We start from the raw sequence: 26,269 nt of genomic DNA, 5'->3' as shown, positions 1-26,269 counted from the left end.
GCATTATTCTATTTTTTTTTTCACCGCATCAACTAAATTGTATTTCACGCAAGATATAGAGGGATCGCAATCTCCAGAAGAAAATAGGTGGTTAAACATCACAAGGTTTTGATGGAATAAAGGGGCCATTCTTTTTTTTTTTTTACTAACAGGATAAATTGGCATTCAAAATTTAGGAAAAACAATTTTCGGGGGAATGCACGATCTAAAGAGGAGTGAAGGGAACCATGACGCATATTATGCAAGATGTGCCTTTGTTCACGAAAATTTTTTGGAAGGCACAGACTGTCATAGAGGGTCGATGAATACAAAGTCTAGTGATGAGCTGTCCAACCACAATTATGGTTAACAATAATATCTATGATGAAATTCAAAGATCATGCTCTGCAACACTTTGCTGAAGGTAGTCTTGATACAGAGTCTTCTTTTTAGCTTTGACAACCGTCTGTACAAATTCACGGTGATCGGCTAAACGCCGTTTTTGACTGCGTGAAAGTGTCGGCTTCAGACGGGTTGACCAACGAGCCAATCCAAGTAGCACCAATGACAAGCCGATGAGAACCATTAAGGTTGTCAGATGAGATTCTTCAGGAACAAGATCCCAAAACTGACGAATCGGCGACTAGTAGAAGAAAAACAAATGAAATCTCGAATTTCAGCCATGAAACAAGACGAAACTGTTACCAGGTAGAGACGAAGCATATCGGCACCATTTTCTCCAAGTAAAGAGACAAGCAACTCGCGGGATGCGTTAGAAACCATAAAATTGATGATGAGCATTACTGGTATGATGAGGCCCAACAACATGAACATAATCCCTAAAGCCAAATAAACATTTTAAAAAAGGGATTCTTTAATTTGCAGTTTAAGCTCACTCACCTTTTCCAGAGGCCCTCAGATTGTACGATTTAGCATTGTTATCATCCTCAATCTGCTTATCGACAATTTGAGCAATCTTTTCGCAATCTTTCTCCAACGTGTTTAGCGTATTTTGAATCGTCTGGTTGATAGTCTTTTCAATATCTTTACAGACATCCTCGATTTGGTTGACGCAGCGGACAAGCTGTTGATTAAAAGCATTACTTAGAAATAAGGAGCAGAATCTTTTCTGCGAGCTTAAATTTAAAACACCATTTAACCTTGTTAGGGTTAGGGATATAGATTGTGGGCATGTCAAAACCCGTTTTGTTGAGGCCAGGGCGTTTACACAATTCCTGAACGATCTGCATCATGACTCTTTATTTTTAAAAATAAGTATTAGATAAATAACAATTTTAAAAAGAGGATACAGCTTGTTAACGCTATCCAGTGCATTAAAGAGAATAATGAAAAGAAAACCAACCTCTGCCTATCGGATTCCGTTCCAGCTTCATCCGCTTTCGAAAGATAAAACCGAAGGCGTTCTGGGTGACGGATGTTCAACTGCTCAACGAGATTGAGCGTTCGCTTGCACAGCGCTTGGCCGATTGGGTCAAAGAAAACAAAGATTAAATCCGCTAGTTCGCCTGGGAAAAAAAATATGAAATGAAACAAGTGATTAGTCAGGCAGGAAAATGAAGTCATCAATGCAAAGCTTACCAAGCCACTGAATGGATTCGTTGACATCGAATGGATATTTCATGTCACCATCAACCAGGCCGGGAGTGTCAACAAATGTCACCAGGCTAAATTTCTTCTGCTTAGAAGTAGAGATTTCGGTAGTGAGGTAATCCACCACACCTGTTAAAACACGTGAATTGAAAAAAAAACAAAAAAACAACATTACTTTAGCCTTCCAAATAATAACGTGTCAAGAATAATGACAAGAATAAAACAGCCTCAAACGAAACGGTGGTCATTCTCCTGATTCGGAAAGCCCTTCACTGGGCAGCTCGCGTGCTCAACTACTTAACGGCAAGGTGCCCCGGGAAGGACCGACCCAACACAGGAACGAAATAAATAGGCAATTGCTACCACTGCAACGGGCATTAAAACGAAGGTAATTCAAAGAAAACGTCAGAAACTTTTGACATGAAACAACTACTAGGATAGAATAGGAAAGTTACTCGAAAAATAGAAGCCATGTTCCCAAGCTGACGGTTTTGCTGTCGGCAAGAGAATGAAATAAAGTCGGGTTAGCGGTCTGGCATTTATAAAGTACTTCTATGTACAGCGAGAATCGGAGTGGGGACCGCTACAGCGTGTGAAAAGAAAAAAAGGGGAGAGGAGGGTGGGCGGAGTAGGGCAAGGAAGCCCTTCCTAAAAGGAAGCGGTTGGCTACTGCTGATAAGGGAATTGGATCGGGCTATCGATACTGCGCTAACCGTTTATCGAACAGTCAGGATATGTAGTGGATATAGCATGGGTGGGAGAGACTACTGAATAAAGCGAAGTACCGAGGCGGTTCAAAACGAAGTGCTTAGTTGAAAAGGGAATAACACCGCAGTGCAGAACAGCTGCGTCCTGGAAGTTTGCGGTAGGAACGAAATAGCAGAGGAAACCTCTTAGACCGCCAAAGAACACTGATCCGGTTGCACACCGACCACAACCTCCGTAAAAGATATCCTAACACTGCTTTTTTCAAAATAAATTGGATCTTGTTGATGCTGCCGATCGATAACGTCTACATAGTTTGTCGTTAACCCGTGCTACCTCGAACCTTTAAAGTGACGAGTCTTTTTCCTTATCTGTAAATTCTTACCAGGGATTTCTTGCAGCGGTTTGAAATGCGGATATAAATGCAGAGTGGCATTGCCCTGGTAAATTAAGAAAAGATGGATTTTGAATCATTTAAACTTTGGCGGTAGTGACACATTAATTTTACAGTGAGTGATTCACGCTTGCGTCCGCTCGTAACAAAGGTAAACCCTTGCGTTTCAATCGCGACTCCTGTGCGTTGAACATGTTCCTCGATGTACCTTGAAGAAAGAAATAAGAGTATAAAAGATGGTTTATAATCTTTCGTAAAGATTATAGTTACCAGTTTATAAACGATGATTTGCCAGCAGAATGGTTGCCAATAAGAATTACGGTGATTTTTTTCCGAGGAGCAAGTAAATTCAAACCGACTTCTTCAGCAATGCGTACAAGGCCTAAGAAAAAAGATAACTTTATTATAAAAGTACCAAACTTTGTTTCCTAAAGTAGAATATTTGATTTTCTCTCTAAAATGCAGAAACATAATCCCGATAAATGAGGATGAAATTTAACAGATAAGGTGATGAAATATGATATTTTGTTTTCGTTGGTCTAATCTCCCCTCGACTTTCCATGCCCGTTTCGTATCCCTGCGTTAAAAACCTTTGCCTAGAGGTTAAGAGCATCTGTAGTATACATGATAACAACTTGCTGATTTCAGTTCTGTTAAGAGGATGTATAATGAACCATTCTGTGTGCAAGAGTTAGATATGAAATCCTTGTCACATAGAAAGAACCCAACTACTTTGTTGTTCAAGAATTATTACTATTCCAACCCCAGGTTGCTTTATTAGATTTTGAACTAGTTATTTGCTATATGTTACTCTGACGCTACTGTCCAGGATGCTACATATTAGTTTTCTATTCAAACCATAAAATCCAAATGTGTCTATCAGACTTAACTATTTATTCTTTTATGTCTTTCCAGCCATTTATATATTGCAGTACATACCTTTATCTGCATCTGTGTACAGTGTGTGGCACTCTTTCAGAATTCTTTCATTTATGGAGAGAGTAGCCTGCTCTAACACTGCACTAGAACCACCTTGACGTTTGACTCTTCCAGACATGACAAAACCAACTGTCCAGCAAGCAAAAAGATCTGAAAAACTTAAAACAGAAAGAAAGAACATGAAATTTCAGAGAGAAATTTATTATCAAATTAGAAAGTCTAAGGGAACACTAGAAGATTTCCCTTGTACTTGTCGGTAAAAAAAAACCGACACACAACCGAGCATTTCCTCAACAGTTACAAAAGTACGGAAATTGCGACTGAATTTACAAGACCGGGTTAGCATTTTGAGGCACGATGGTTCATTATACCAACTACTACATATTTAACTCAATAAAGTTAAGCTCTTAAATTAAGATAACACTTTTGACAGGACATACTTGCTCTTGAAATTCAACACACTAGCAAACTGTAAAGGGCTAGATGCCGGGAATGTTGCCAAATTTCGAGAGAACAATCTACAACTCTAGAGTTTGCCTAATCTATTTTTAAATATTTCTGTTACGTGTAGACATGCTCGTTGTTAGAATGAAAGAACAATCCATTTTTTTCAATTGGAATAGTTTTTAGAAAATAAAGATAACGAACGCGATAGAATACGAAGAAAGAAATTAATTTATTGATACCCTGGGTTCATCTCACGAATTAGAGATTTAGTATCTCGAGTTGCGAACTGAAACAAGAGGCAGCAGAGTTTTGTATAATAAACCCAAAAGAACTTGACAAAACTTACACGCACAAATGTTTGTTCCAGACCGAAAAGTTGAACGGAAGCCAAAAAAAGAAAAAGAAAAAAAAAGAAAAAAAACTGGCAAATGGAAACAACCAAAACAGTTTAGAACGGATGAGCTACGCGGAGGATGGAATCCAGGGGCACCAGACTCGATTGATGCGACGCTTTCAATTCGGCAGGTACATAAAAAGCTTGTTTGCCGAAGAACACAACGATTGGTCTCGGTGACATGGATTCGCTCCAACCGAAAGAGAACTTGGCAAAAACCGGGGGAGACGTAATTACTAGAACACTTCCTCGCTGACGTTCTCGGACTCCTCCGTCAGCAATTTTATTATCTGCGGCATACAGCTGCTTGGAACGACAGTACCGACAATCCTAATTCCTCCACTTCGCAACCGTACCACCTGAAAAAAGCAGATGCTTTGTTAGAAACAACGCATAGCAATCTAAAATAAATAAAAATAAAATAAAAATTCAGGAAATCCTACCTGCATTTTCCCTCCAAAATTTGCACTCAAGACCGCCTCGACTTTTGTCCAGACAGACAACACCGAGCCTGACAATACATTGTAAGTCCGCTGCCGAAGACCAAATTGACAATCAACACCCAGAGTCTTTTGACGACACTTTCCAAACCTAAATACATAAAATTATTTTAATATTGTGTTGCCATTCGGAAACGGCTAAATCACCAACCAATGGATGTGCATGCAGTTGGTTTTTGACGAGTTAAACAAATCAATCCATAATGGCTCGGCTTCTTCCGCGTCAATCTTCTTGTATTTCTTTTTAATTTCTCCTAGGGATTCCTGTCGGAGTTGCAGACCCGTGTTGGGCCGCGAGATCGTGTACAGAGACTCGCCTTTGTCAACTCCACGACGTGCCGCAGTGCCACTCTGCACGACTAAGGATGGAGTTTGCTTCAGGTAGCGACTCTATAGAGGCCAAGAAAATGAATAATTTTAAACAAAATTCGACTAGCAGGGTCTTCCAATTCACTTTACCTCTTTCGACACATAGAATCCCTCGTGATCTCCGAAGAGAACACTAGTTTTGTCTTTAGCCTCTTCCCACGTCATTCCACGTTCAACTTCAAAAGTGTGTAGTTCAATTTTCGCCGTTCCCGTAGGATGGCGGGTGGTAAATGTGTACAGTTTTGTGCGCCGGACATCGTCCTGGCCGGAGCCCAAATCCAGAATACCCAGGTCAAAGCGACCAGATTTCTTTGCCTGAATGACTATGGCTGCCAATGTGTCCGTGAAATACTGGAAAAGCCTATTTTGCAGATCAACTGGCATACCCAGTATTCGATTTAGGAATTTTGAAATATTCGCGTAATCTTTATCGAGAGCCAGCACGCCAGGATTCGTCTCGCTGTTACAAATCAAACCAACACCAACTAATGCTCCGGCAACATCTACACGAAAAAAAAAACGTGTTTAATATCGAAATATTATTTTCTAAAGCCAGAGAAGATGGAACACACCCTTGAAAAATTCTCCTTTATAGTCGGCTGGGGGAGGAACAACGGGTACTTCGTAACCCATTACAGCTTTCATTGTAGCATCGAGTGCCGCTCGACCGTATTTAGTGTCAATGTTGAACTGACTGAGATCACGTGATTCAGTGGCACGTCGATCACCGTGGGTGAGCGCACCAAGGCTTTCAAGACGTTTGGCGACAATCGACGCGAATCGCCTCTCACCGGCCAAATCAGAGATCAGGAAAATATACTCGGGAGCGCTGACCTACCAAATTCAACCAGACTATAAACATTGCTTTTTCGTGCTTTCTACAATGTACACATACTTGATTACTCCTGTGAGTACGACCAAATTGCTGAACAGCACGATCAGCGCTCCATGGCAACTCTAGAGTAATATGAACGCGTCGACGTTGATTTTTTACTCGTCGATCAGCCTTACAGAGGGAAATAAAAGGAAAAAAATTACACAAATGAATTCTTTGTTAATAATTGACACCGTGTACCTGAAGAGAAATACCGCTGCTGGCAGCTTCGGAAATAATAGCCACGTCCTTCTCTCCAGCCATAAAGCGTTCTTTCTCTCGAATGTTGAGAATTTCTAATGGGACATCGACTTCGGACCGAGACTCATATTGTACCTAAATAAAAATGTGTAATTTAGCAAACGGGTTTTGTTTTTGGGTTTCAGCACTATATTTACCTGCCCGTCGTCATTCTGGACAACACGACCCTTTCGACCCGTCATTTCAGCCACATTTTCCGGGCCTCCTAGTTCGTCGATCAGCTGATCGAGCGTATTCGGTGGAAGATTTGCTCCTAGTTGTTCAATTTGCACAAGAAGTCTGTCTTTGATAGTCGAAGCCATGTCAAGAGCTTCTTTAGGTGGTGGGCGATTAAATATGTCTTCCTTTTTTTCCAGGACAGAGGATGGTCGCGGGATTGGAATAAAAGGCATTTTTACTTCCTCTTCCTCTTCGTCAGAAGAATCTGGTTTTTTCTTTCTTACTTCTTTGGCCTTCACCTTCTTGTCTTTCTTTTTTGACTTAGTTTTCACTTTAAATACAAAAATAACTCCAAGGTAATTTAATTATTCCAATTAAAGGCGTGGTTTTACGACTAGATTTACCTTTACTGCGACCATTTTTGTCGGATCTACACCACGGATCTTCATTATCGCTTCCGCCGAACGGGTTATAATCGTCGGCTTCAGGATCCTCAGAATCAGAGGGTTCAGACGACGAGTCGTCTACATCTAAATCCGATTCTTGTTCTTGTTCACTTGACTCGCTATCCGAAGTACGAATTTTCTTTTTGGCTCTATCAGCGACTGGACGTGCAGCCTTCCTTTTCCCTCCGCTAGTCCCTGCATAAAATCAAGCATTATGACGTCGATTTCAAGTTTAAAATAAAAATCCTATTTGGACTTACCACTACCGTTTCCATAAGATTCAGGATCGATCCCCAGCTGGTCAAGCAGCGATGCCCCTTTATCTAACCCTAAGAGTCGGAGGACTCTAGAGCGATCGGGAGCTGGGAAATGCTTCTCAACTAAAGCTTGGAGCACTCCTTTGGCAGTCGAAACAAAGTCTGAAAGTTCGCCTTCGTTTTCGATTTGCTCAAGGGTGCGGGCCTCTCCCGTAGATTGAAGGCCGATCACAACGCACTTGCCGCATTTTACGGCCTCGCTAGCTACCTTTACGGCATGCTTTACCTTGGCAGCGATACACAGGTACTTGAAAAATCTCTGATGTGCAGACCAAAACTGAGCCCACATCGTTTTGCGCATTTTTGGATCAGCATTGACAAGCTCTGCTGCTTCAGTAAAGGACTGTAGCAGCTGGACCCACAGTTTGACAGAATCATCATAGGCTTTGATGAATTTTGGCGAAAGAGAAACTTCATCAACTTTGAATGTGACGTCCTTGAAGGAGAGCTGTCGTGCAATGTACATTCCACGATGCTTCATTTCCATCGCCACGATTTCCATGGCGCCCACACCCCGTTTCTCGACAGCTGTGATAAAGTCAGTGAATTCTGCAACAAAAAAGCGTATAAAATTGATGAAACATGTTTTGCGGATGAAGTATAAAAATTCATTGAACATTACCAACCTTTGAATGGAGTGCCCTGGCCCCACAGGCCTAGTCGGACCATGTAGGCCATGTTACGAGGCTCTGATGCACCGGTAGCGGATGCATAAATGACTCTAGCTTTTGGTAACTTGCTTTGCAGCTCCAGAACGGTTAAGCCCGTTTTTGTTGGTTTTGTAGAACCAGTGGGTACAAGATTTTTTGCCCGGTGACATTCGTCAAAGACAATGACGCCATCGAAATCTTCGCCGCACCATTGCAGTAGCTGTTTAAGACGCGTCCTGTACTTTCCTCCGGATTGCGATTCTCCGATAAGAGAGGAATAGGTTGAGAAAATGACACCTTTCTTGATACCGCCATTGACATCAGCGGAAATTTTGGCATACTTCATTTTGTTCAGGGCATAAACAGAGATCTTTCCAGCACCGATGTCACGTAGATCTCGTTCCGCATCGTATTTAAGGTCGCTGGAAACAGAAACCCATATTGCTCTCTTCCTTCCTCTCAGGTAATTCTCGTAGATAATCCCTGAAACGGTTCTACCCTTACCAACACCGGCACCATCCCCGATGAGGTAGCCAGCCCGTGAACCATCAGGAAGAGTCTGTTCGTGTTGTTGGCAGGAATATGTGATTGACTCTAGCTGTAGTGCAGAAAGCGATCCACTATCTATGGTTTCTTCAGGAATGACAAGTTTGTACCAAACATCAGGAGGAGCAACGCTGGCCAAGGAGGCCGTCTCAACCACAGGATCTGGGTGTTTACGCCCAATTTTCACTTTGGTTGGCATATAATCGGCATATGTCTCTGCTACTCCCATATTTTCTTCTTCCTCAACATTTTCGTCGTCAGCCTCATCTTGTCTTGCCTGGGGTATCTGCTGCTGCATATGCTGTAGTTGCTGAAGTTGTAGTGGTGTCCTAATCTGACCAAGTGCAACTGGCCTTATTGCTGCGTTGAGCAACTGCTGGTTGGCGTTCTGCTGCATTTGCACTAAACGACCCGCAACTCCCGCGATACTTACGGTAGGCCCCTGCAAATTCTATTTGCCGAACAAAATTAATTAACGACCAATGTATTAAAAGTATTTCTTACTCACTTGAAAATTATTTGATTTCAGCATAGACTGAACAGCTGACAGAGGTACATTCACTCTAACAGCACCTCCAGTGGTAGGCAGACCACTTCGAATGAGATTAATTTTCTGTTGCATAACATTTGGTGTTTGCTGCTTAATTCCACCTCCTAATCCAAAAGGACCTGCACCAGGAGGTATACGAATAACTTCGTAACCTGGTTGCTGGGGTGCAGGTGCTCTTAATACTGAGGTAGGTGGGCTAGGAAGTATTAGCCCATCACCCATAGAAACAGTTTGGGATGGGAAACCAAGACTGGGCTCACTGGTACCAATTTTGGATATTGTTTGTAAATCCCTTCCCCCACCTGGAACTTCAACACAATCTGGATCATCTTCATCATCAAAATCACTTTCATCAGATGATATGGTAACTTCTTCCTTCATTTTTGCCTTAGATTTAACTACCGGTTTCTTCTTTTTTGATTCAGCAGCAGCTGTAGCTTTGGCAGTGGCCATCTATTAAAAGAAAAATAATCCAACATTTTTTTTTGTTTTTTAAAAGCACATAAGCAACTTCAAAATCGGATTAAACGTGTTTTTATCAGATGAATATTGGATCATTCATCAACGTGCGAAATTCGTAAAACTTATCTAGCTCAAATTTTCTTCCCTAAATACTTATTATTGAAATAAAGTTATAAATGACACTCACCGCCTTTCTCAATGACATTTTCTGGCCAAGTTTACGAAATTCTAGTTCGAATAATAGGAAAAACACGCGTGGAAAACTATAAACTCTCGCAGAAAATATTCTTGCTTTCGCAATTTCTCAATGCCGTCTGCAACTGATAGTAAAGAGTGAGGGCTTAATATGATGTCCGGTCCCTTAGACCATAACGGAGGATGAAGCCTCATCCCACCCTGGTCCTTTGTATTTCAAAGCTGCTGGTCGGTTTGAGGACATTGGGGTGTTTGGCAGGGGCTACGATCCGCCCCGAAAAATGGTTGATCGGGTCTGTTCCGGTCGCGGAGAGTTCAATCCCGAAGATCCGGCGTTATCTTGTAGAATGGCGGCTTAGAAGATACTACTTAAAAAAGTCTTTTGATTGGCTTACCGATGATCGGTTATGTGGACAACTATCGATAAAGAAACTGATTACACAACCGTGAGCCCGACCACGCCTAAGAAATGGGAAACAAAAAAGAAAATCCATAACCCGATTAACCCGCCCCCAACCCGAAATGATCTGCCCGATCAGCAATAAATCGATCCGCTCAACACAAGGCCGAGCGCTAGGTTTGGCCAGGTTTAGCCATCGCCCTTTAGGTCACACGTCGGAAACTTAGTTAGAGAAACCTATTCTGGTTTCTACAACGCAAACTAATTGACGACTTCAGAATTGACCGTTGGTCAGAAAAGCACAACCAATTTCTTGCATTGCATAATGTATTGGCACTAAATGTAATGTTGTTTTGTTATGTTTTTTGCGTTTCAGAAGTTGTTTTCTTTTTTTGTAGGAACAGTCGTCGTACTTCATATACCAAGATACCCATGGCTACACCAGCATTCAAGCTGTTTACTTCGTTCGCCAGTGGAATGAAAACCTGATAAATTATAGAATAAAGAAAGAAACGTGTTCGGCAGTGCTTCACCTTATCGTAGGTTCAGTTCATTCGTTGTACCTTTAAACCCCCATGGTCGTGCGCCAATTTGTGGGCTGCAGAACTAAGGCCATGAGTTTCTCCGCCAATAACCAAAGTAATGGAAGCAGCATCTAGATTTAACTTGTCATATGCACAATGGGGTAGCGGCAAGTTTTTATAAATTCGAAGATTTTTTTCATCTAAATAAGATGAATCGCGCAATAGGGCATTTCCGTTTACGAGAATTTCTACACTTTTAGCTTTTGCGCTATGTTCTCTTTCCAGCCATGACAGTTGACTGCCTAAAGTGTTTTTTCCGTCGACTAGGTGCGATGTCGTAGAGATTTCTTGAACACAAGAATCTGCCAATAGAACAGTATCATCCTGTGTAACGAAGTTTCCAGCAATCAAATCCCAATCCACGTTTAGAGATAATTTTGTTCTAAAATGTGCTCCAGAGGCAGCCCGAAGAACCTTGGAATCCCAAACATCAACACAATCTGAGAAATATATATCCACTGTTAGTATAAAACAATTAAGCCGTATACATTGCAGAATACCTGGTGTGGTAACAAGCATTTTACAACCTGCTGCTGCTGCACATCTTATGAGAGTGCCCATATTTCCAGGGTCTCTAACATTATCACATATTATTGTTAATGGGATATCTTCATTAAAACTGGAGTTTTGCAGGTTGCTCACATCAAAGACACCTTCATAGGGAAAGAAACAAAATAATTTTTTAGATCAGAATAAGAGTAGTAACTGGCGCTATCCTACCCATAATGCCAGGACTAGTTATCAGATCTGACCAAAGTTGGATTTTAGCTTGGTTCACCTGGTAAAGCTTCGTAGATGTATGACTTTTCAAAGGTAGGGTGGTTAATAGTTTAATATTGCTGAAGAAAATTGCTTCAGCATGTACTCCTGCACACATTGCATCAGATATTAAACGTTCTCCTTCTAATAGGATTTTCCCTGATGCCTGCCTTGCTTTGGTAGACTTAACATTTTGGATAAGTGAGCTGAAACATAAGAAGCAAGTACGCAGGGAAATAATAAATAATAAAATAAATTTAAAATTTTTTAAACAGTTTAGGCACCTCAATGTTCTCTCCGCAACTAACTTTTCTGCCACAATATCCACTTCCAATTCTTCTCCATTTGAATATACAGTCATTCTACCAGATTTTGGAACTTTTTTTGTTGTACTGGTAATGGCAGTCTTTTTTGGATTAGAACTGAGATGGGAGCTTAATGCACTTCTTGGATTCTTTGTCGATACAGTAGAGTCATCGACCTGCTCATACTTTGTGATTTTCAGGCTAGTATGTTCAACTCGAATGTTTTTATGTGTCGTTTGCTGTACTTGTTTGTTTGCAGCATCACTGATCGAATCATGGTAAACCAGTGATGGCTTTCTGCTAGATTTTCTTGCTTCCTCCGATGTTAGGATATTTAAAGGGTTCCTGTGAAGACTACGAGTATATCTACGTGTTTCTGGTCTAATAAACAAGACACTGATTTTTGAAAGACAAGAAAAACCACGTGGGGTACAAGAGAACGCCATTGTAACACCTTGTTTATGTTGCCATGACAACGCTATAAATAATTCAAGCAGCCATTTCAAACGTTGATCGATCGAAAAAATAATTCGTCATCGATCCAAGTTCGATATCGAAGCTTATCTAGAGTTTCGTGGGAAGCGACCCGCAAATAAAAAATCAATACGCGATTAAGACGTACAGGTAATGTCCGGAAGGCGAGCACTTCATTTCGTATTCAAAGTGGGCGATCGCCCTGCAACCATAAAATTTTTCAAAGATGTATTAGGCATGAAGGTGAGCCTGATCAATTACAAATCACATCACTCTTATATATGTGCTAAATACAGTTCTACTTTCGTACTTCCTAGATATTAAGACATGAGGAATTTGAAGAAGGCTGTAAAGCAACCTGCAATGGGTATTTCGTTTTGGTATTAGCTTCTAAACCTATACATTTTATTTAGTTCCTTTTTTGGATTTAAATCTAGACCATATGATGGTAAATGGAGCAAGACTATGGTGGGTTATGGACCAGAGGACAACCATTTTGTTTGTGAATTGTAAGTGTATATATATTAAATACATTTTAATACATAGTAAAAGCTGACAAAAGTAATTCTAACCGTTATTTTTTTCAGGACCTACAACTATGGACTTTCCTCCTACAAGTTGGGTAATGACTTCATAGGACTCAACATTAAATCAAGCCAAGTCTTACTAAATGCAGAAAGTCAGAATTGGCCTATCCATGATCGAGATAGTTCTCCTTTTGTGGAAGCTCCAGGTGGCTACAAATTCTACATACAAGATGAACTGCAACCTACAGATGCTGGTATACTAAGAATTCTGTGCACGTCGTTAATGTTTGGAAGCATGGTGTTGCACATATTACTATATTTTGTACACTTGTACATAGATCCTGTGCAAAAAGTGGCTTTAGCAAGTTCAAACAAGGATCATTCTCTCAAATATTGGTCTGAACTGCTTGGGCTTAAAGTGTACAGCCAGAGTGAAAAACAGGCACTTTTAGGTTATGCTGATGATCAAGCCAAACTTGAACTACAATTTATTGGTAAGTTATTATTATTTTGTTTTACTTATCATTCAAATACTTTCAGTTTTTGCTATAACTTACAGGACAGAAGGTTGACCACGCAAAAGCCTTTGGTCGGATCGCATTTTCGTGCCCGTCGACTCAACTAAAATTAATTGAGTCTGAAGTTAAAGCGGTTGGTGGAACAATTTTAACTCCGTTTGTTAGCTTAGACACTCCAGGGAAAGCAACTGTTCAAGTCGTCATCTTGGCTGACCCGGTTAATTCCCAACTTTGGATAGGTTAAATGAACTAGGGTTTCATTTTTTTTTTATTTTAGGATGGACATGAAATTTGTTTTGTTGGAGATGAAGGTTTCAGGGAGTTGTCTCGAATGGACCCTGAAGCTGATCGCCTTTTAAGCCAGGCGTTGGCGGCTGACCAATCTGATGAATGGTTTTCAAAAAAAGGTAGAAGCAAAGCAGAAGCCTAAAAAAGAGAATGAAAGGTTTATTCATTATACACAACTGAAGTTGTAGCTCTTTTTTTCATTCCTTTAATTCCACTTTACTCATGTTATATTGCTTCCAATAAATTCCGAATATACCATTTAATTCATGAAAATCGACGATAGCAGAAAATGGGGCAAGAGGTGTAAAAATTGGATATAACGAGTGTGACACAATTATAAACTGTGCTGATCACTTCATTTCGTTCCCAATCGACTTTGTAATTTGCTTCTCAAATCCATTTTGGCATTTTCGAGTAATTGGGCTTCACCAGCTGGTACAAGCGTCCCATGAAGGACGACTGAATCAACTAGCGCTGTAGAGGCAGAAGACCCAAGTCTGGAACGCAGATCAGTACGTTTAGAAACGATCGATGGCGAAATATCGACGTTTGGTCCCAGCCTTGTATGTACTGGTCTAGAAGTTCGAACTTTACTCGATTGGCCGTTTTTTTCTTCGCTGGTGTCCACCAGCCGTGAATTCAAAATCTTTTTTCGATTTCTTTCTTCCTCGTCGTCCGCATACATTCGCATTCGTATGCGTTTCTTTTTGCTACGCCCAGCCTCTTGATTAGAACTCTGGCTACTACGTGAGCCTGATTCGCTGTCAGTTGTTGCCCAGCCATCAGAAGCATCGGATTCTGTGTCTCTTGATCTCGATGGGGATGGACGGGGTGGTTGGTGTCCCAATCGCCGCACTAGTGCTGAAGGCAATCCAGTTCCAATTACGCGTTTTCCTGTAGAAAAGAAGACAATGCGGCAGGCTTGTAAACAAGTAGTTAATTTTCCTTTTTTTGGAGGTCGGATATACCTTCAATTCTTCGCTCCCAATTTGCTGCTGGTTCGTTTACTCCCCATACTGTAGCTGGCTCATTTGTTTCCCATGTTTCAGCAGGTTCACTAGCTCCCCATTCTTCAGCAAGAGATCCCCAAGGATTTTTTGAATCAACCTGTTCGGTAGGGTCAGGTTTACCATGGAAGCGACGTTTGCGAGAGGAACTGATGAGACCAGCCATTCCACCGTAGTTGGGATTGCCATGGTTACGGTAATAATGGCTTAATCGTTCAGCTCCTTTAATCTTGCGATCTGCTCTTGTGGCGAAGCGCATAACTAAAGCTTTGGCATGCTGGCATTCGAAACCTAATCGCCAAATTCCAGGTGGAGTTGGAATGGGAACTGCTGCTTCAGGTTCACCGACGGCCTGCTCATGGTCCATAGTTTCTCCTTCTACATTGGTTTTCGTGGGTTGAACGATGACACTACGGCTCGAGCGTTCAAGAATTGCTCTAGCAGCTTGCCAGGGCTCTAGCCATACCACATTACCTGTGGAAAATGTAAAAATGAATGAGGCATATAAAAATGCTTATTAGACCAATGATTTACAAGAATAATCATTAATCCACTCTATGGAAGCAGGTGCATATCCCTTGAAATAATCAAAGACATTTTGGGTGTTCATTTCTTCTGTGCCTCTCAAATGAATTGCTTCAAATCGGTGATTTGAAACATGGGTAACAGGCTCACTTGTATCAGATTCCAAAACAATTTTTATTTCTTCTGCAGGTATTTCCAAGCTATTGGAAAAACCTATATTAATTTGTTCAGTTTGATATGTCATTTATAATTTCAGCCTACCTTTCATATAAATCTCTCATTTGATCTTTTGTAACTGGTGCCACCTTTGTAGAGTCAGCGTCAATTCCAAATCTTTCAGCTCTTTTCTTTAGTTTCTCTTCATCTAATGAAGAAAACGAATTTCTCATGCTTTCTGAAACTTTTCTTTCGCGCTTTGAGCTCGCCTAAACAAAAACAAAAGAGAGTTTGTACATTTATACCAAAAAAACTTTAGCTAGCCAAAAAACTATTCACAGTGAAGTACTAGGAAAGACCCACCTCTGTGGCTTCATCAACTTCTCCATCCTCCATCATGTCAATATTTTCAGTTTCCATGATTGACGTAAGTAACTTATGCTGATTTATAATAAACGGAACAAACTGTCAAATGAAATTACAAAAGGTCCAAGTCAAGCTTTCTGAAACAATGTTACATAGAGAAACGCTCTGGAAGCAGACGAAGTTTCGTTCAACGCCATCTGCTTCAGTGCCCGAACCGTTTCATCTGGCAACGTGACTCACACTGAGGCGCTCGTTTTGTTTAAATTTTCGTAAATAACCGAGGATTTCTCTGTGCAATACGATTGGCTTTTCATTTTTTGTATTCTGGAAGATTTATTCTTGACAAAAAATGCGGTTCTTCATTGTAGATCATCGCCATTTTCTGCCCAAAGATTGCCGCCTCATCACCATTTGTCAAGTGATTCGAAAATGAAAGGAACTCGAGTTCGATTACGACTACTGTATGTGTTATTTCCATTGGCATTTTTGTAGGTTCTTAAGGAAACTGCCATCTTGGGTCGAGCAAGTTCATGGGCGCATTTTGGTATCTCCACTGTAGGAGAAAATATGTACACAGATGTTTTGTTCTTGCAAGACATGAAGCACATGTCTCTTTTTGTATTCAACAAAGCTTTTGATGATCTTTCCAAAATCATTTGCAACAATGTACGGTGCTGATTCAAATCTTTAGGAAGGTAGATTTATGAATTTGTCTATTTATAGAATGCTGTGTTTGGAGCAAATTTGGCGGAAAAGAAGCAAAAGTTACTGAGCAACATTACTTTTGCTCTGCAAAGTGCTATGGAACAGTTTAAAGCAAGTATTCAGATTTTAAGTGTCATTTTATTGATATTCTGACACATTTTGTCAGGAGGTGAAAGGAACAAAACAAAAAAAATTATTGGTGACCATAATAACTGTAAAATGGGGAGGAAATGTCGAACGTGAAGTTGCGGATTTTTTTTGTTCGAACGAAGATGCGACAAGCAACCAGATTCAGGTAATTTTATCTCAAGCCTCATAATGGATCATTTTATTTGGCTTTCTGCCATATGACTTACTGTACAGATCATAGAGATTACCAGCGACAACTCATTGAAAGATGTTATGTTTAAGGATAAAATTCGGATTTTTTCGCTACCAACTAAAGGTCTTGATATTAGCTTTCAAGCAATTTGTAAAGTAGGTATTCATATTCAGAACACTGTAAACAAAACTAAAATATTTTGCTTCAAGGCTAAAACGAGATCTTCTAATCTAACGATAAGTTTTCCAAATAGCGATCTCAGTATCATCGCAAAAGTTGACTTGTTGATTGATTTTCGTAGTTCCCGAAGAGGTTGTTCAAATATTACCAATACGCTACTATAATTTTACGCGATTGCTTTACTCCCTTCTAATACAGAGCAGACACAGATACCCCAGAATTTAACCATCATTTCATATGCTTACTTACTGGATATGTGGCAAATTCGCACACAGGGTCAATGTCTTCTGCTGTCTTGTAGTGATGTAGACACTCCAAACTATCATCGATGGGAAGCTCTAAGCAAATTAGCACAGTACTATATACATAGGATGCAATTTTTTCAAGCTATTAATTATCCTTTTCTTATGAAGAAACAACGGAACTATTTTGATGGCAACAGAACACAACACATTGTCCAACTACGTTCTTATTCCTTGTAAATCTTTCGCTACTGTTTTTGTATTTCGTTAGATTAAATCAGATATTTAGGCAGCAATCGCCGGATTTTAATGCAACCGATGGCTTGTAGCGAATTGCTGTTGCCAACCACCAATTCGAAGACGTCGGAGCTAATCTCGAAGGACTTTGAAGCTGTAACACAAAATTGCGAATTGATTGATAGATATGGCTTTGGCCCTAAATCAAACTTAATCAGTCACCTGATGAACGAATGGAAAAGGGTAATAATCTGCTGATTTAACACTAGGATGAGCTAATTGTAATTTTTACTACAGCAAATGCCCTACCACTCTGCTGATTCGACAAACCCTAAACAAAGGAAACAGAAAGCACCCACCAAGAAACCCTTAAATCAACCACAACTTAAGAAAATTGCTTCTCTTGCTCATCCAGCTCTTGGAATGTATCAAAAATAATAAAATTTCAGGCCAAGAAGGATGTTTATTGACCTTAGTGACATAGCAACTGCAATTTACTTCAATGGGATGAAGCGAGAGCTGTGAGTGGCACCAATACCAGGCCGACCGTGCTTAACAGGCTTGTAGCAGATGCTGAATTCACCCAAGTGGTGTCCAATCATTTCAGGCTAAGATGAAAAAAAAAATTATCAAATCATTTAAGAATAACACTAGTCTTCAACTTACCTTGACTTCAACACTGTTGAAGACTTTGCCGTTGTATACACCAACAACTGATCCAACCATCTCTGGAACAATGATCATGTTACGTAGGTGAGTCTTGACAACAGCAGGCTTCTCATTCTCACTGGCTTCTTTCTTGGCTCCTCGCAATTTCTTCAACAATGCCATATGCTTCCTCTTTAGTCCACGGCGGAAGCGACGGCGGACTCTGGAACTCAGCATCTCAAGAAGCTGGTCCCTATGTCAAACCAAAAACAATTTAAAAATGACTTACTTTAAACTACAAGATAACCTACATAGACATGTCCAGCAGCTGGTCCAAATCCACCCCGCGAAAGGTGAATTTGCGGAAGGTACGCTTCTTCTTGGTCTGATCTTCGGTCTGTTAACAAACAATACATTTCTTTGGGTTAGGTCACTTCTACAACAAGCACTCACAAGCCACAGGAAAAGCCGATTCATACGACTATGAGAATAAAATTAACTACACAATTTTATTTCGCAACAAATAACAAAACTAATCTGACAAACTTTTCTAATCATTGCAGATGTGAAAAACTATGGATGTCTAATATGTTTTTGGATTTACTAAGTCTAAAAGAAATACTCACGTCAGCCATGGTTTTAACTGTAATGGACGAAGTGCAAAAAGAGACGAACAGAAAGTGAACACCGTTGGCAGACCTCGGCTCTAACAATATCATAATTTAAATTTATCAATAAAACTATATTAAAAATTCAATTATGAATTTTTTTGCCACAAATAGTTTGTTTATGAATTTCGTTGGAATAATAATAAAAATATTTTATTAATTATTTTGCCGACAACATGTAGACGTGGTTTTCAATAAAGGGGGGAGTTTCTAAGTGTCTACTTCAGAGGTCGCTACCGTGCCTGTCTTTCTCTTTTTCGACGGTCAGTTTTGCTGTGCCGTCTTTTTGTTGAACTTCGCCAGCAGTTTATCCAAAATCATCGAAAATGGTAAATAAATTTATCTTTTGATTATAGCATAATCTTTTTGCAAAGACAGTCTTTGATTGGGTGTAAAAAAGGGGCTTTGTAGAGCGTTGTCGTTGCTTAAAAAATAACTTAAGTAACAACCCCCTCCCATGACATGATTTCATTGTTCTTGACACGTTGAAGTAATGTGCAAAATGGTATTCGGACTTGAAATGAGGGTTCACCTTCCGAAACTACACCTATGTGTAACCTTATCGACGTTTTCTATTTTTTTGAAATATTCTGAATTAAGAGGTAATAGTTCAGAAATAAGTTAAATATATAACCTCTTCCGGCTTCACGATTGACGGATTGCACCTGGTTATGTAACCTAGTTTAGTAAGAATCTTTAACTAGACTAGGTAGCTGGAATATGACGAATTTTGTCTTTTGAGACTAAATCAACATTATGCATTTCTTCCAATGATGTTTACAGGTGAACTTCACAGTAGATGAAATCCGTGTCATGATGGACAAGAAGAAGAACATCCGTAACATGTCTGTCATTGCCCATGTCGACCATGGCAAGTCTACATTGACAGACTCTTTGGTTGGCAAAGCTGGTATCATCGCTGGAGCCAAAGCTGGCGAGATGCGCTTCACTGACACTCGCAAAGATGAACAGGAGCGCTGCATTACCATCAAGTCCACTGCCGTGACAATGTACTTTGAGCTTGGAGAAAAGGACTTGGTTTTCATCACCAACCCAGACCAGCGTGACCCTACTGAGAAGGGTTTCTTGATCAACTTGATTGATTCACCTGGTACTGTTAACTGTACTAGATAACATGGTTATTGAATTAATTCTCATCGAAATTATCAGGCCACGTCGACTTTTCTTCCGAGGTCACAGCCGCTCTTCGTGTAACTGACGGAGCTTTGGTCGTCGTCGATTGCGTTTCCGGCGTGTGCGTACAGACCGAAACTGTCTTGCGTCAAGCTATCGGTGAACGTATCAAGCCCATCCTTTTCATGAACAAGATGGATCGCGCTCTTCTTGAGCTCCAACTCGACCAAGAAGCTCTCTACCAAACTTTCCAGCGTATTGTTGAAAACGTCAACGTCATCGTCGCAACTTACGCTGATGACGAGGGGCCGATGGGTGAAATTAGCGTTGACCCCAGCAAGGGTAGCGTCGGTTTCGGATCTGGTCTCCATGGCTGGGCTTTCACCTTGAAACAGTTCGCCGAGATGTACGCTGACAAGTTCAAGATCGATACCGTCAAGCTTATGAACCGGTAATTTCATTTTTCATTTGGAAAATCATTACTTGTTGATTGTAATTGTTTACAGTCTTTGGGGAGAAAACTACTTCAACCCAACCACCAAGAAGTGGTCTAAGACCAAGGACCCCGAGAACAAGCGTTCCTTCAACATGTACGTGTTGGATCCCCTTTACAAGGTAATCAATTTGCTAATAAAAAGTAAAGTAAACGTGATGCTAGGAACATACCTTCACTGGTCGAGTTGAAAAAGTTTTCAAGTGAATTCAATTTCGCGATCAAGTTTCTACATTTTTCAGCCAATTTCTTAATTCGTTCATATTTTTCCCATATTAGGTGTTCGACGCTATCATGAATTACAAGAAAGAAGAAACCGATTCCCTCTTGACTAAATTGGGCATTAAGTTGAGCTTGGAAGACCGTGACAAAGATGGAAAGAATTTGTTAAAAGGTTTGCTAAAACTAATAATATTTAATGAAATTTAAGGAATCATTATGAATTGCTCTTAGCCGTTGTACGTCAATGGTTGCCTGCTGGTGAGACCTTGCTTCAGATGATTGCCATCCATTTGCCGTCACCTGCCACGGCACAAAAATACCGTACGGAGATGTTGTACGAAGGCCCTCTGGATGACGAGGCTGCTGTTGCTATGAAGAACTGCGACCCGAATGGTCCACTTATGATGTACGTTTCTAAAATGGTACCGACCACTGATAAAGGTCGTTTCTACGCTTTTGGTCGAGTTTTCGCTGGCAAAGTATGCACTGGTATGAAAGCCCGCATCATGGGTCCCAACTACGTTCCCGGAAACAAGACAGATCTTTACGAAAAGGCAATCCAGCGTACCGTACTCATGATGGGCCGTTTCGTTGAGGCTATTGAAGATGTTCCTTGCGGTTAGTATTAAAGGAGAAGTTAAACTTTACATCTGCCATCACATTTTTTTCTTTCATTCATACAGGAAACATTTGCGGTTTGGTTGGTGTTGATCAGTTCTTGGTCAAGACCGGTACCATCACAACTTTCAAGGATGCTCACAACTTGCGTGTCATGAAGTTCTCCGTTTCTCCCGTCGTGCGTGTTGCCGTCGAACCCAAGAACCCCGCCGATCTTCCCAAATTGGTATGATTACATCGAAGTACTCTTGGCGTGTTATTGTTATGCTAAACTTTTCCTAGGTCGAAGGTTTGAAACGCTTGGCCAAGTCCGATCCTATGGTCCAATGTATCATTGAAGAGTCCGGTGAGCACATCGTTGCTGGAGCTGGTGAACTCCATTTGGAAATTTGCCTTAAGGTGCTGCTTTTATTTGGTGCCTCTAGAGGTTTTCGGATTAACCTTCATCATATGGTTCTTACAGGATTTGGAAGAAGATCACGCCTGCATCCCACTGAAGAAGTCCGACCCCGTCGTATCATACCGTGAAACCGTTTCCGAGGAATCCGACCAGGTCTGCCTTTCCAAGTCTCCCAACAAGCACAACCGTCTGTACATGAAGGCTGTCCCTATGCCCGATGGTCTCCCCGAAGATATTGACAAGGGTGAGGTTAACCCCCGTGACGACTTCAAGATCCGTGGTCGTTATCTTTCCGACAAATACGAGTACGATGTGACTGAAGCCCGTAAGATTTGGTGCTTCGGACCTGACACCTCTGGACCCAATCTCCTCATCGACGTTACAAAGGGTAATCACTAATTAAATAATCTGCTCACGTGTTACCGTTTCCTTGTACTCACCATCCCACCTTGATCTTTAGGAGTTCAATATTTGAACGAAATCAAGGATTCCGTCGTTGCTGGTTTCCAGTGGGCCACCAAGGAAGGTGTCCTCTGCGACGAGAACATGCGCGGTGTCCGATTCAACATCCATGACGTCACCCTGCACGCTGATGCTATCCATCGTGGTGGTGGTCAGATCATTCCTACTGCTCGCCGTTGTTTCTACGCTAGTATCTTGACAGCTGCACCTCGTTTGATGGAGCCCGTCTACTTGTGCGAGATCCAGTGTCCTGAAAATGTAATTCTGAAGTTGCACAAATTTCGCCAATCATGGTTTATCAACTTTTTTTTTCTCTCCAAGGCCGTCGGCGGTATCTACGGTGTGCTCAATCGTCGCCGTGGACACGTCTTCGAAGAGTCCCAGGTTGCCGGAACCCCCATGTTCGTCGTCAAGGCTTACTTGCCCGTCAACGAATCTTTCGGTAATGACGCAAATATTCGTTTGAATGTTTTCCGTTAAATCTTTCAATTTATTTGTTCTAGGTTTCACCGCCGATTTGCGCAGTAACACTGGTGGTCAAGCTTTCCCCCAGTGCGTGTTCGACCATTGGCAGATTCTTCCCGGAAATCCGTTCGAACCCACATCTAAGCCCGCACAGGTCGTCGCTGATACGCGCAAGCGCAAGGGCTTGAAGGAAGGCATCCCTGCGTTGGATACCTACCTCGACAAGCTGTAAAGTAAAGGTGATGCGTTCCCAGGGCCCTGCCGTATTCTCACTAAACTGAGATTTGATTTGAGCATCAGTTTACGCGTTATTGGGTTTCTGGGTTTAAATTGCATTCTAAACATTCTTGTGCAAATACGATTGATATCGAGAAAATACATGGGCTCTGGAAAAATTCTTTTTTGTAGCAAGTTTTTTCAGGTTTGCAATTGTCGAGAATGACAAATGTTGAAGCTTGATGCACGTAGAAACTGCTGGAACGAATGGTTAAAAACTGGGGATATTATCCGAAATTTCTGACTCGCGAAACATCGAACAAAGGGGCCGAAAACCATTGTATTCTGGGACTATTGCGAAAAGCCCTTTTATTTTCGAACATTACGTTAAACGATTGCTGAAATCCGGATTTGCATGACAGTGAATTTTGACGAGTATATTACAAAAATTTCAAGGCCAATGAACAACAGTCAATTATGAGGAAGAGGTATGAAGGATAGATTACTGAGGAATGGTCAGGTCAAACACTGTTGTATTCGCCGGATTGTTCCGGAATCCAGTGCGCAAAGGTCGAAGTCGAAACTTGTGTTAGATATTTGGTAGGCACCACTCGATTTAACCACGTCAACGATGCGCTGAATCTCCTTGTCATTGAGACTTCCAATTTTTTGTTGCAACTCGATTAGCTGGGAAAGGTACTCTGGCGTAAATAATGAAAGGTCTGGAAGTTCAACTTTTACCTTCTTACTGTCTGTACCATCACTACATCCATTATCTACTGTCACCGGAACAGGATTCGAATCTGCATCAGGACTCGAACTCCGCTTTCGCTTTATGGGCGGCGTGATAGTTCTTTTTTCTAATTTAACTTCCTTTTTCCGATCGTCTGTCGTCTTGGGACGAGGAGCCGAATTGACATTATTCGCTCTATTTCCCAAGTCTTCTTCGCACGCAATGGGTTTGTCCTTCTTCAGAACAGCTTCCTGTTCTACCGGGCGCAAATCGACTTTTGAAGGGGCAGTAGAAGTTGTACTAGGCTGGATACGCTTGGAGACATCTGATAAAGAAGAGGACGATGAAGACGATGACGATGACGAGGAGGACGAAGACGAGGAAGATGACGACGAGGAGGAAGCGGATGAAGATGCGGATGAGGTTGACGATACTCTCTTCCGTTTAACTGGTTTCTCCGCCTTGCGAACCAGCTCGACATCTTTGACCTTTTCTTCCACGCGTTGTACTACCGGGGCCGATAATGTTTCCTTTTTTGTTTCTATTTCTGGCTGTTTTCTTTTAACTACTTCTTGTTTCACTTCTACTTTGTCGCGACTTCGCTCATTAACTTTCTTTTCTGCCGCTCCATTCTCTTTTGATTTTTTCTCTGAAGCTTTCGATCGTGACGGTATTTTCTTGGAGGAAACTTCTTCTGGTATCGGCGACGGGGTTGGCACTATCGATGCAGCAGTTTTCTTTTTATCAGGACGCGGAACCTTACCCGATTCGAGATTGTTCTTCGTCTCCCGCTTTTCTGGTTTAGTGGCAGATTTTTCACCCTTTGAAACCACGGGAAGTTGAGTCGTGGCAGTGACTGATGCCGCAGAGGAGGGACGTTCCATCTTAATTTTTATTGATTCTTTTTTGTCCTTGTATTTTTCACTTTTTTTTTCTTTTTCTGATTTGCTTGTGTCCTTAAACAAGTCGTTCATCTTGTCTAACTTGAATTTGCTAGGCTCCGATTTCACTAATTTGGACTTCTCTTTCTCTTCTCTGCTTGATTTTTTTCCCTCAGCGTCATCCTTTGATACTTTGTGTTTAACTTCTGGTTCATCTCTAAACATCTTTCTCATCACATCAGGATCTTCTTTGATTTCTTTAGCTTTGACTTCGTTTTTCTGTTGGAGTTTGGTACCGCTCGTGGAGCGGGAATCTTTGTTCTCTTTCACCTCTTTAGCTTCTTTCGTTTCCTTTGGATCTTTACCATCCTTAGTATCTTTGACATCTTTCTTGTCTTTGCTATCTTTGCTTTCCTTATCGCGGTCTTTCGTTTTTTCTTTACGTTCCTTATCTGTTTTCTTGCTTTTTTCTTTAGATGATTTACTTTTTTCTTTTTCCTCTCGAACTTTGTCTTCTTTACGATTCTTTCTGTCACCTTTTCCTTCTGAATCCTTTTCTTTTAAGCTTTTGGAAGACACTTTTTCATTTTCTTTCTTGGATTCTTTTTCGGCTTTGTCTGCCTTCTCCCGTTTAGAGTCTGATTTAACTGTATTGCCACTGGAATTACCACTGCTGCTTGATTTTGATTCTTTCGCTAGCGTTAAGGAGTCTTTTTTGGTTGAAGAGTCTCTGCCGGAGGACTTCTTTGCGTCGACTGATACCGATCCTACTACTTTTTCAGGTTTCGCTGGCGTTCCAAACAAATCGTTGAAAGCTTCTGTTTTGGGTTCCTATAAGATAGTTAAAGGAGTGTTATATAGAAATCTCGTTGAATGCAACTAACAAATTTTTTCCACCTTATAAGATTTGTGCTTCTTTGACGCATCGTTCGTTCCCGGAGGTTTCTTGGCTCCCGAACTATAGGAACCAGCCGGGGTTGTTGTTGTTGCAGGTACAGGAGGAGGCTCTTCAACTTTTTCACTAGATGTCAACACAGTTCCAGTCTCACCATTTATAACTCCAACCTTATCATTAGTTCCATATTAAGAATCAGGTAAGTTTTATTTATGACAAGAAAACTTACTCCTCCACCCTTGATTAATTTCATCCTAAAATCTTCTGAGGGATTCTTAAAAGTCATTTTCTCATAGCGCACATGACTAATAGGTGGTCCTTCTGACTGTAAAAACAAGTCATACTCAAACTTCACTTTCCGAGGTTCATCCTTGTTCTTAAAGTAGACTTCAATGGGCAGTGAAAAGCATCCATAGCCTGATTCTTTAACCACATAAGATCCCTCAGCATTGGCCTCTTTAACCACTGGAAGGGTTAAGCTTTTAAATAAAATGCCTCATCTGTTCCAAAATTTGCAACTGACCTCGTTTAGGCTTCTGAAAATCCTTGTGTAAGTAAAACACTACTTTGTCAACAAAATTTTGAATATTAGTTCGTTCAGGCCCACGAATGAAAACTTCCCAGTCATGAGTGAACCCTTGAGGAGTTTTCTTGGTCCGTAAAGTTGCTCTGTGACCCAATACCAGCTGAATCTGGACACACTGCAAAAGAATGAAAATAACAGATCAGTTTACGTGCATTTTGCCCCGCTTCTCGTGAAGCAAAAACACGATTCTTCGTAACAAAACAATAATAATCCAGCGCCATAACTTACAGAAAACGCCATTTTTGGTTGCAGTTTAAAAACTTAAACAAAAGAAGTATTTTTCACGCTGGATCACATTAACATAGATTCTTGTAAAAAGAATTTCGTTGCCCGCGGAAGGAAACATTGATAAACAGCGAAATAGTCAATGGCCCAAACACAATCAAGTTAACAGTACCACCATGTTGCAAATTAAATAAGCGCCATCTCTTATCGCAAGATGAAGGAGGTGCTTC

At 41.0% G+C, this 26,269-nt stretch overlaps 9 protein-coding genes across 10 annotated transcripts; 3 read left to right on the top strand and 6 right to left on the bottom strand.

Annotated features, from left to right (window-relative positions):
* Nucleotides 1-3: 3 nt before the first annotated feature.
* LOC130687010 (sarcalumenin-like) lies at nucleotides 4-4,473 on the bottom strand. Of its 2 annotated transcripts, none has more exons than XM_057510170.1 (11): nucleotides 4,315-4,473; nucleotides 3,629-3,786; nucleotides 2,960-3,071; nucleotides 2,804-2,897; nucleotides 2,681-2,735; nucleotides 1,579-1,719; nucleotides 1,343-1,505; nucleotides 1,140-1,236; nucleotides 880-1,063; nucleotides 685-818; nucleotides 4-622 (listed from the first exon to the last, which is right to left on the bottom strand). In XM_057510170.1, exons 1-11 carry the CDS (start codon nucleotides 4,323-4,325, stop codon nucleotides 371-373), a joined length of 1,401 nt encoding a protein of 466 aa, XP_057366153.1. In that variant the 5' UTR covers nucleotides 4,326-4,473; the 3' UTR covers nucleotides 4-370. The 2 variants fall into 2 exon arrangements, with proteins under 2 accessions (XP_057366153.1, XP_059353573.1); XM_059497590.1 differs by lacking the exon at nucleotides 4,315-4,473 and adding an exon at nucleotides 4,069-4,201.
* Nucleotides 4,372-9,933, bottom strand: LOC130687005 (protein strawberry notch-like). The gene is made up of 13 exons (XM_057510165.2): nucleotides 9,791-9,933; nucleotides 9,100-9,594; nucleotides 8,022-9,042; nucleotides 7,339-7,944; nucleotides 7,037-7,273; nucleotides 6,611-6,963; nucleotides 6,414-6,548; nucleotides 6,234-6,344; nucleotides 5,911-6,172; nucleotides 5,429-5,841; nucleotides 5,121-5,359; nucleotides 4,913-5,060; nucleotides 4,372-4,828 (listed from the first exon to the last, which is right to left on the bottom strand). Exons 1-13 carry the CDS (start codon nucleotides 9,806-9,808, stop codon nucleotides 4,706-4,708), a joined length of 4,161 nt encoding a protein of 1,386 aa, XP_057366148.1. The 5' UTR covers nucleotides 9,809-9,933; the 3' UTR covers nucleotides 4,372-4,705.
* A 584-nt stretch (nucleotides 9,934-10,517) lies between these two features.
* Nucleotides 10,518-12,331, bottom strand: LOC130687100 (rRNA methyltransferase 3, mitochondrial-like). Its single transcript, XM_057510258.2, has 5 exons — nucleotides 11,826-12,331; nucleotides 11,503-11,747; nucleotides 11,283-11,435; nucleotides 10,762-11,222; nucleotides 10,518-10,683 (listed from the first exon to the last, which is right to left on the bottom strand). The coding sequence occupies exons 1-5, from the start codon at nucleotides 12,290-12,292 to the stop codon at nucleotides 10,555-10,557; spliced, it is 1,455 nt and encodes a 484-aa protein (XP_057366241.1). The 5' UTR covers nucleotides 12,293-12,331; the 3' UTR covers nucleotides 10,518-10,554.
* Nucleotides 12,332-12,399: 68 nt separating this feature from the next.
* On the top strand, nucleotides 12,400-13,916 carry LOC130687101 (glyoxalase domain-containing protein 4-like). Its single transcript, XM_057510259.2, has 7 exons — nucleotides 12,400-12,563; nucleotides 12,638-12,687; nucleotides 12,758-12,829; nucleotides 12,908-13,101; nucleotides 13,186-13,341; nucleotides 13,407-13,582; nucleotides 13,643-13,916. The coding sequence occupies exons 1-7, from the start codon at nucleotides 12,474-12,476 to the stop codon at nucleotides 13,793-13,795; spliced, it is 891 nt and encodes a 296-aa protein (XP_057366242.1). The 5' UTR covers nucleotides 12,400-12,473; the 3' UTR covers nucleotides 13,796-13,916.
* On the bottom strand, nucleotides 13,793-15,861 carry LOC130687099 (nuclear cap-binding protein subunit 3-like). The gene is made up of 5 exons (XM_057510257.2): nucleotides 15,705-15,861; nucleotides 15,447-15,610; nucleotides 15,195-15,385; nucleotides 14,622-15,134; nucleotides 13,793-14,547 (listed from the first exon to the last, which is right to left on the bottom strand). The coding sequence occupies exons 1-5, from the start codon at nucleotides 15,759-15,761 to the stop codon at nucleotides 14,009-14,011; spliced, it is 1,464 nt and encodes a 487-aa protein (XP_057366240.1). The 5' UTR covers nucleotides 15,762-15,861; the 3' UTR covers nucleotides 13,793-14,008.
* Nucleotides 15,862-15,938: 77 nt separating this feature from the next.
* On the top strand, nucleotides 15,939-17,836 carry LOC130686907 (uncharacterized). The gene is made up of 10 exons (XM_057510064.2): nucleotides 15,939-16,125; nucleotides 16,200-16,373; nucleotides 16,431-16,523; nucleotides 16,579-16,707; nucleotides 16,776-16,889; nucleotides 16,944-17,046; nucleotides 17,113-17,269; nucleotides 17,328-17,392; nucleotides 17,446-17,636; nucleotides 17,691-17,836. Exons 1-10 carry the CDS (start codon nucleotides 16,057-16,059, stop codon nucleotides 17,829-17,831), a joined length of 1,236 nt encoding a protein of 411 aa, XP_057366047.1. The 5' UTR covers nucleotides 15,939-16,056; the 3' UTR covers nucleotides 17,832-17,836.
* LOC130686912 (small ribosomal subunit protein uS19-like) lies at nucleotides 17,837-18,738 on the bottom strand. The gene is made up of 4 exons (XM_057510069.1): nucleotides 18,668-18,738; nucleotides 18,353-18,438; nucleotides 18,060-18,294; nucleotides 17,837-18,001 (listed from the first exon to the last, which is right to left on the bottom strand). The coding sequence occupies exons 1-4, from the start codon at nucleotides 18,674-18,676 to the stop codon at nucleotides 17,888-17,890; spliced, it is 444 nt and encodes a 147-aa protein (XP_057366052.1). The 5' UTR covers nucleotides 18,677-18,738; the 3' UTR covers nucleotides 17,837-17,887.
* Nucleotides 18,739-18,909: 171 nt separating this feature from the next.
* LOC130686914 (eukaryotic translation elongation factor 2) lies at nucleotides 18,910-22,898 on the top strand. The gene is made up of 12 exons (XM_057510075.1): nucleotides 18,910-19,038; nucleotides 19,493-19,820; nucleotides 19,880-20,294; nucleotides 20,350-20,458; nucleotides 20,616-20,730; nucleotides 20,790-21,176; nucleotides 21,242-21,402; nucleotides 21,459-21,575; nucleotides 21,640-21,964; nucleotides 22,037-22,296; nucleotides 22,360-22,480; nucleotides 22,542-22,898. The coding sequence occupies exons 1-12, from the start codon at nucleotides 19,036-19,038 to the stop codon at nucleotides 22,733-22,735; spliced, it is 2,535 nt and encodes an 844-aa protein (XP_057366058.1). The 5' UTR covers nucleotides 18,910-19,035; the 3' UTR covers nucleotides 22,736-22,898.
* A 243-nt stretch (nucleotides 22,899-23,141) lies between these two features.
* On the bottom strand, nucleotides 23,142-26,248 carry LOC130686904 (protein AF-9-like). The gene is made up of 5 exons (XM_057510058.2): nucleotides 26,043-26,248; nucleotides 25,752-25,929; nucleotides 25,458-25,693; nucleotides 25,231-25,398; nucleotides 23,142-25,164 (listed from the first exon to the last, which is right to left on the bottom strand). The coding sequence occupies exons 1-5, from the start codon at nucleotides 26,052-26,054 to the stop codon at nucleotides 23,236-23,238; spliced, it is 2,523 nt and encodes an 840-aa protein (XP_057366041.1). The 5' UTR covers nucleotides 26,055-26,248; the 3' UTR covers nucleotides 23,142-23,235.
* Nucleotides 26,249-26,269: the final 21 nt, after the last annotated feature.

This window comes from Daphnia carinata, chromosome 2 (genome assembly GCF_022539665.2).
Source record: "Daphnia carinata strain CSIRO-1 chromosome 2, CSIRO_AGI_Dcar_HiC_V3, whole genome shotgun sequence".
Lineage (NCBI taxonomy): Eukaryota > Metazoa > Arthropoda > Branchiopoda > Diplostraca > Daphniidae > Daphnia > Daphnia carinata.
This window is presented reverse-complemented; position numbering and strand designations above follow the sequence as displayed.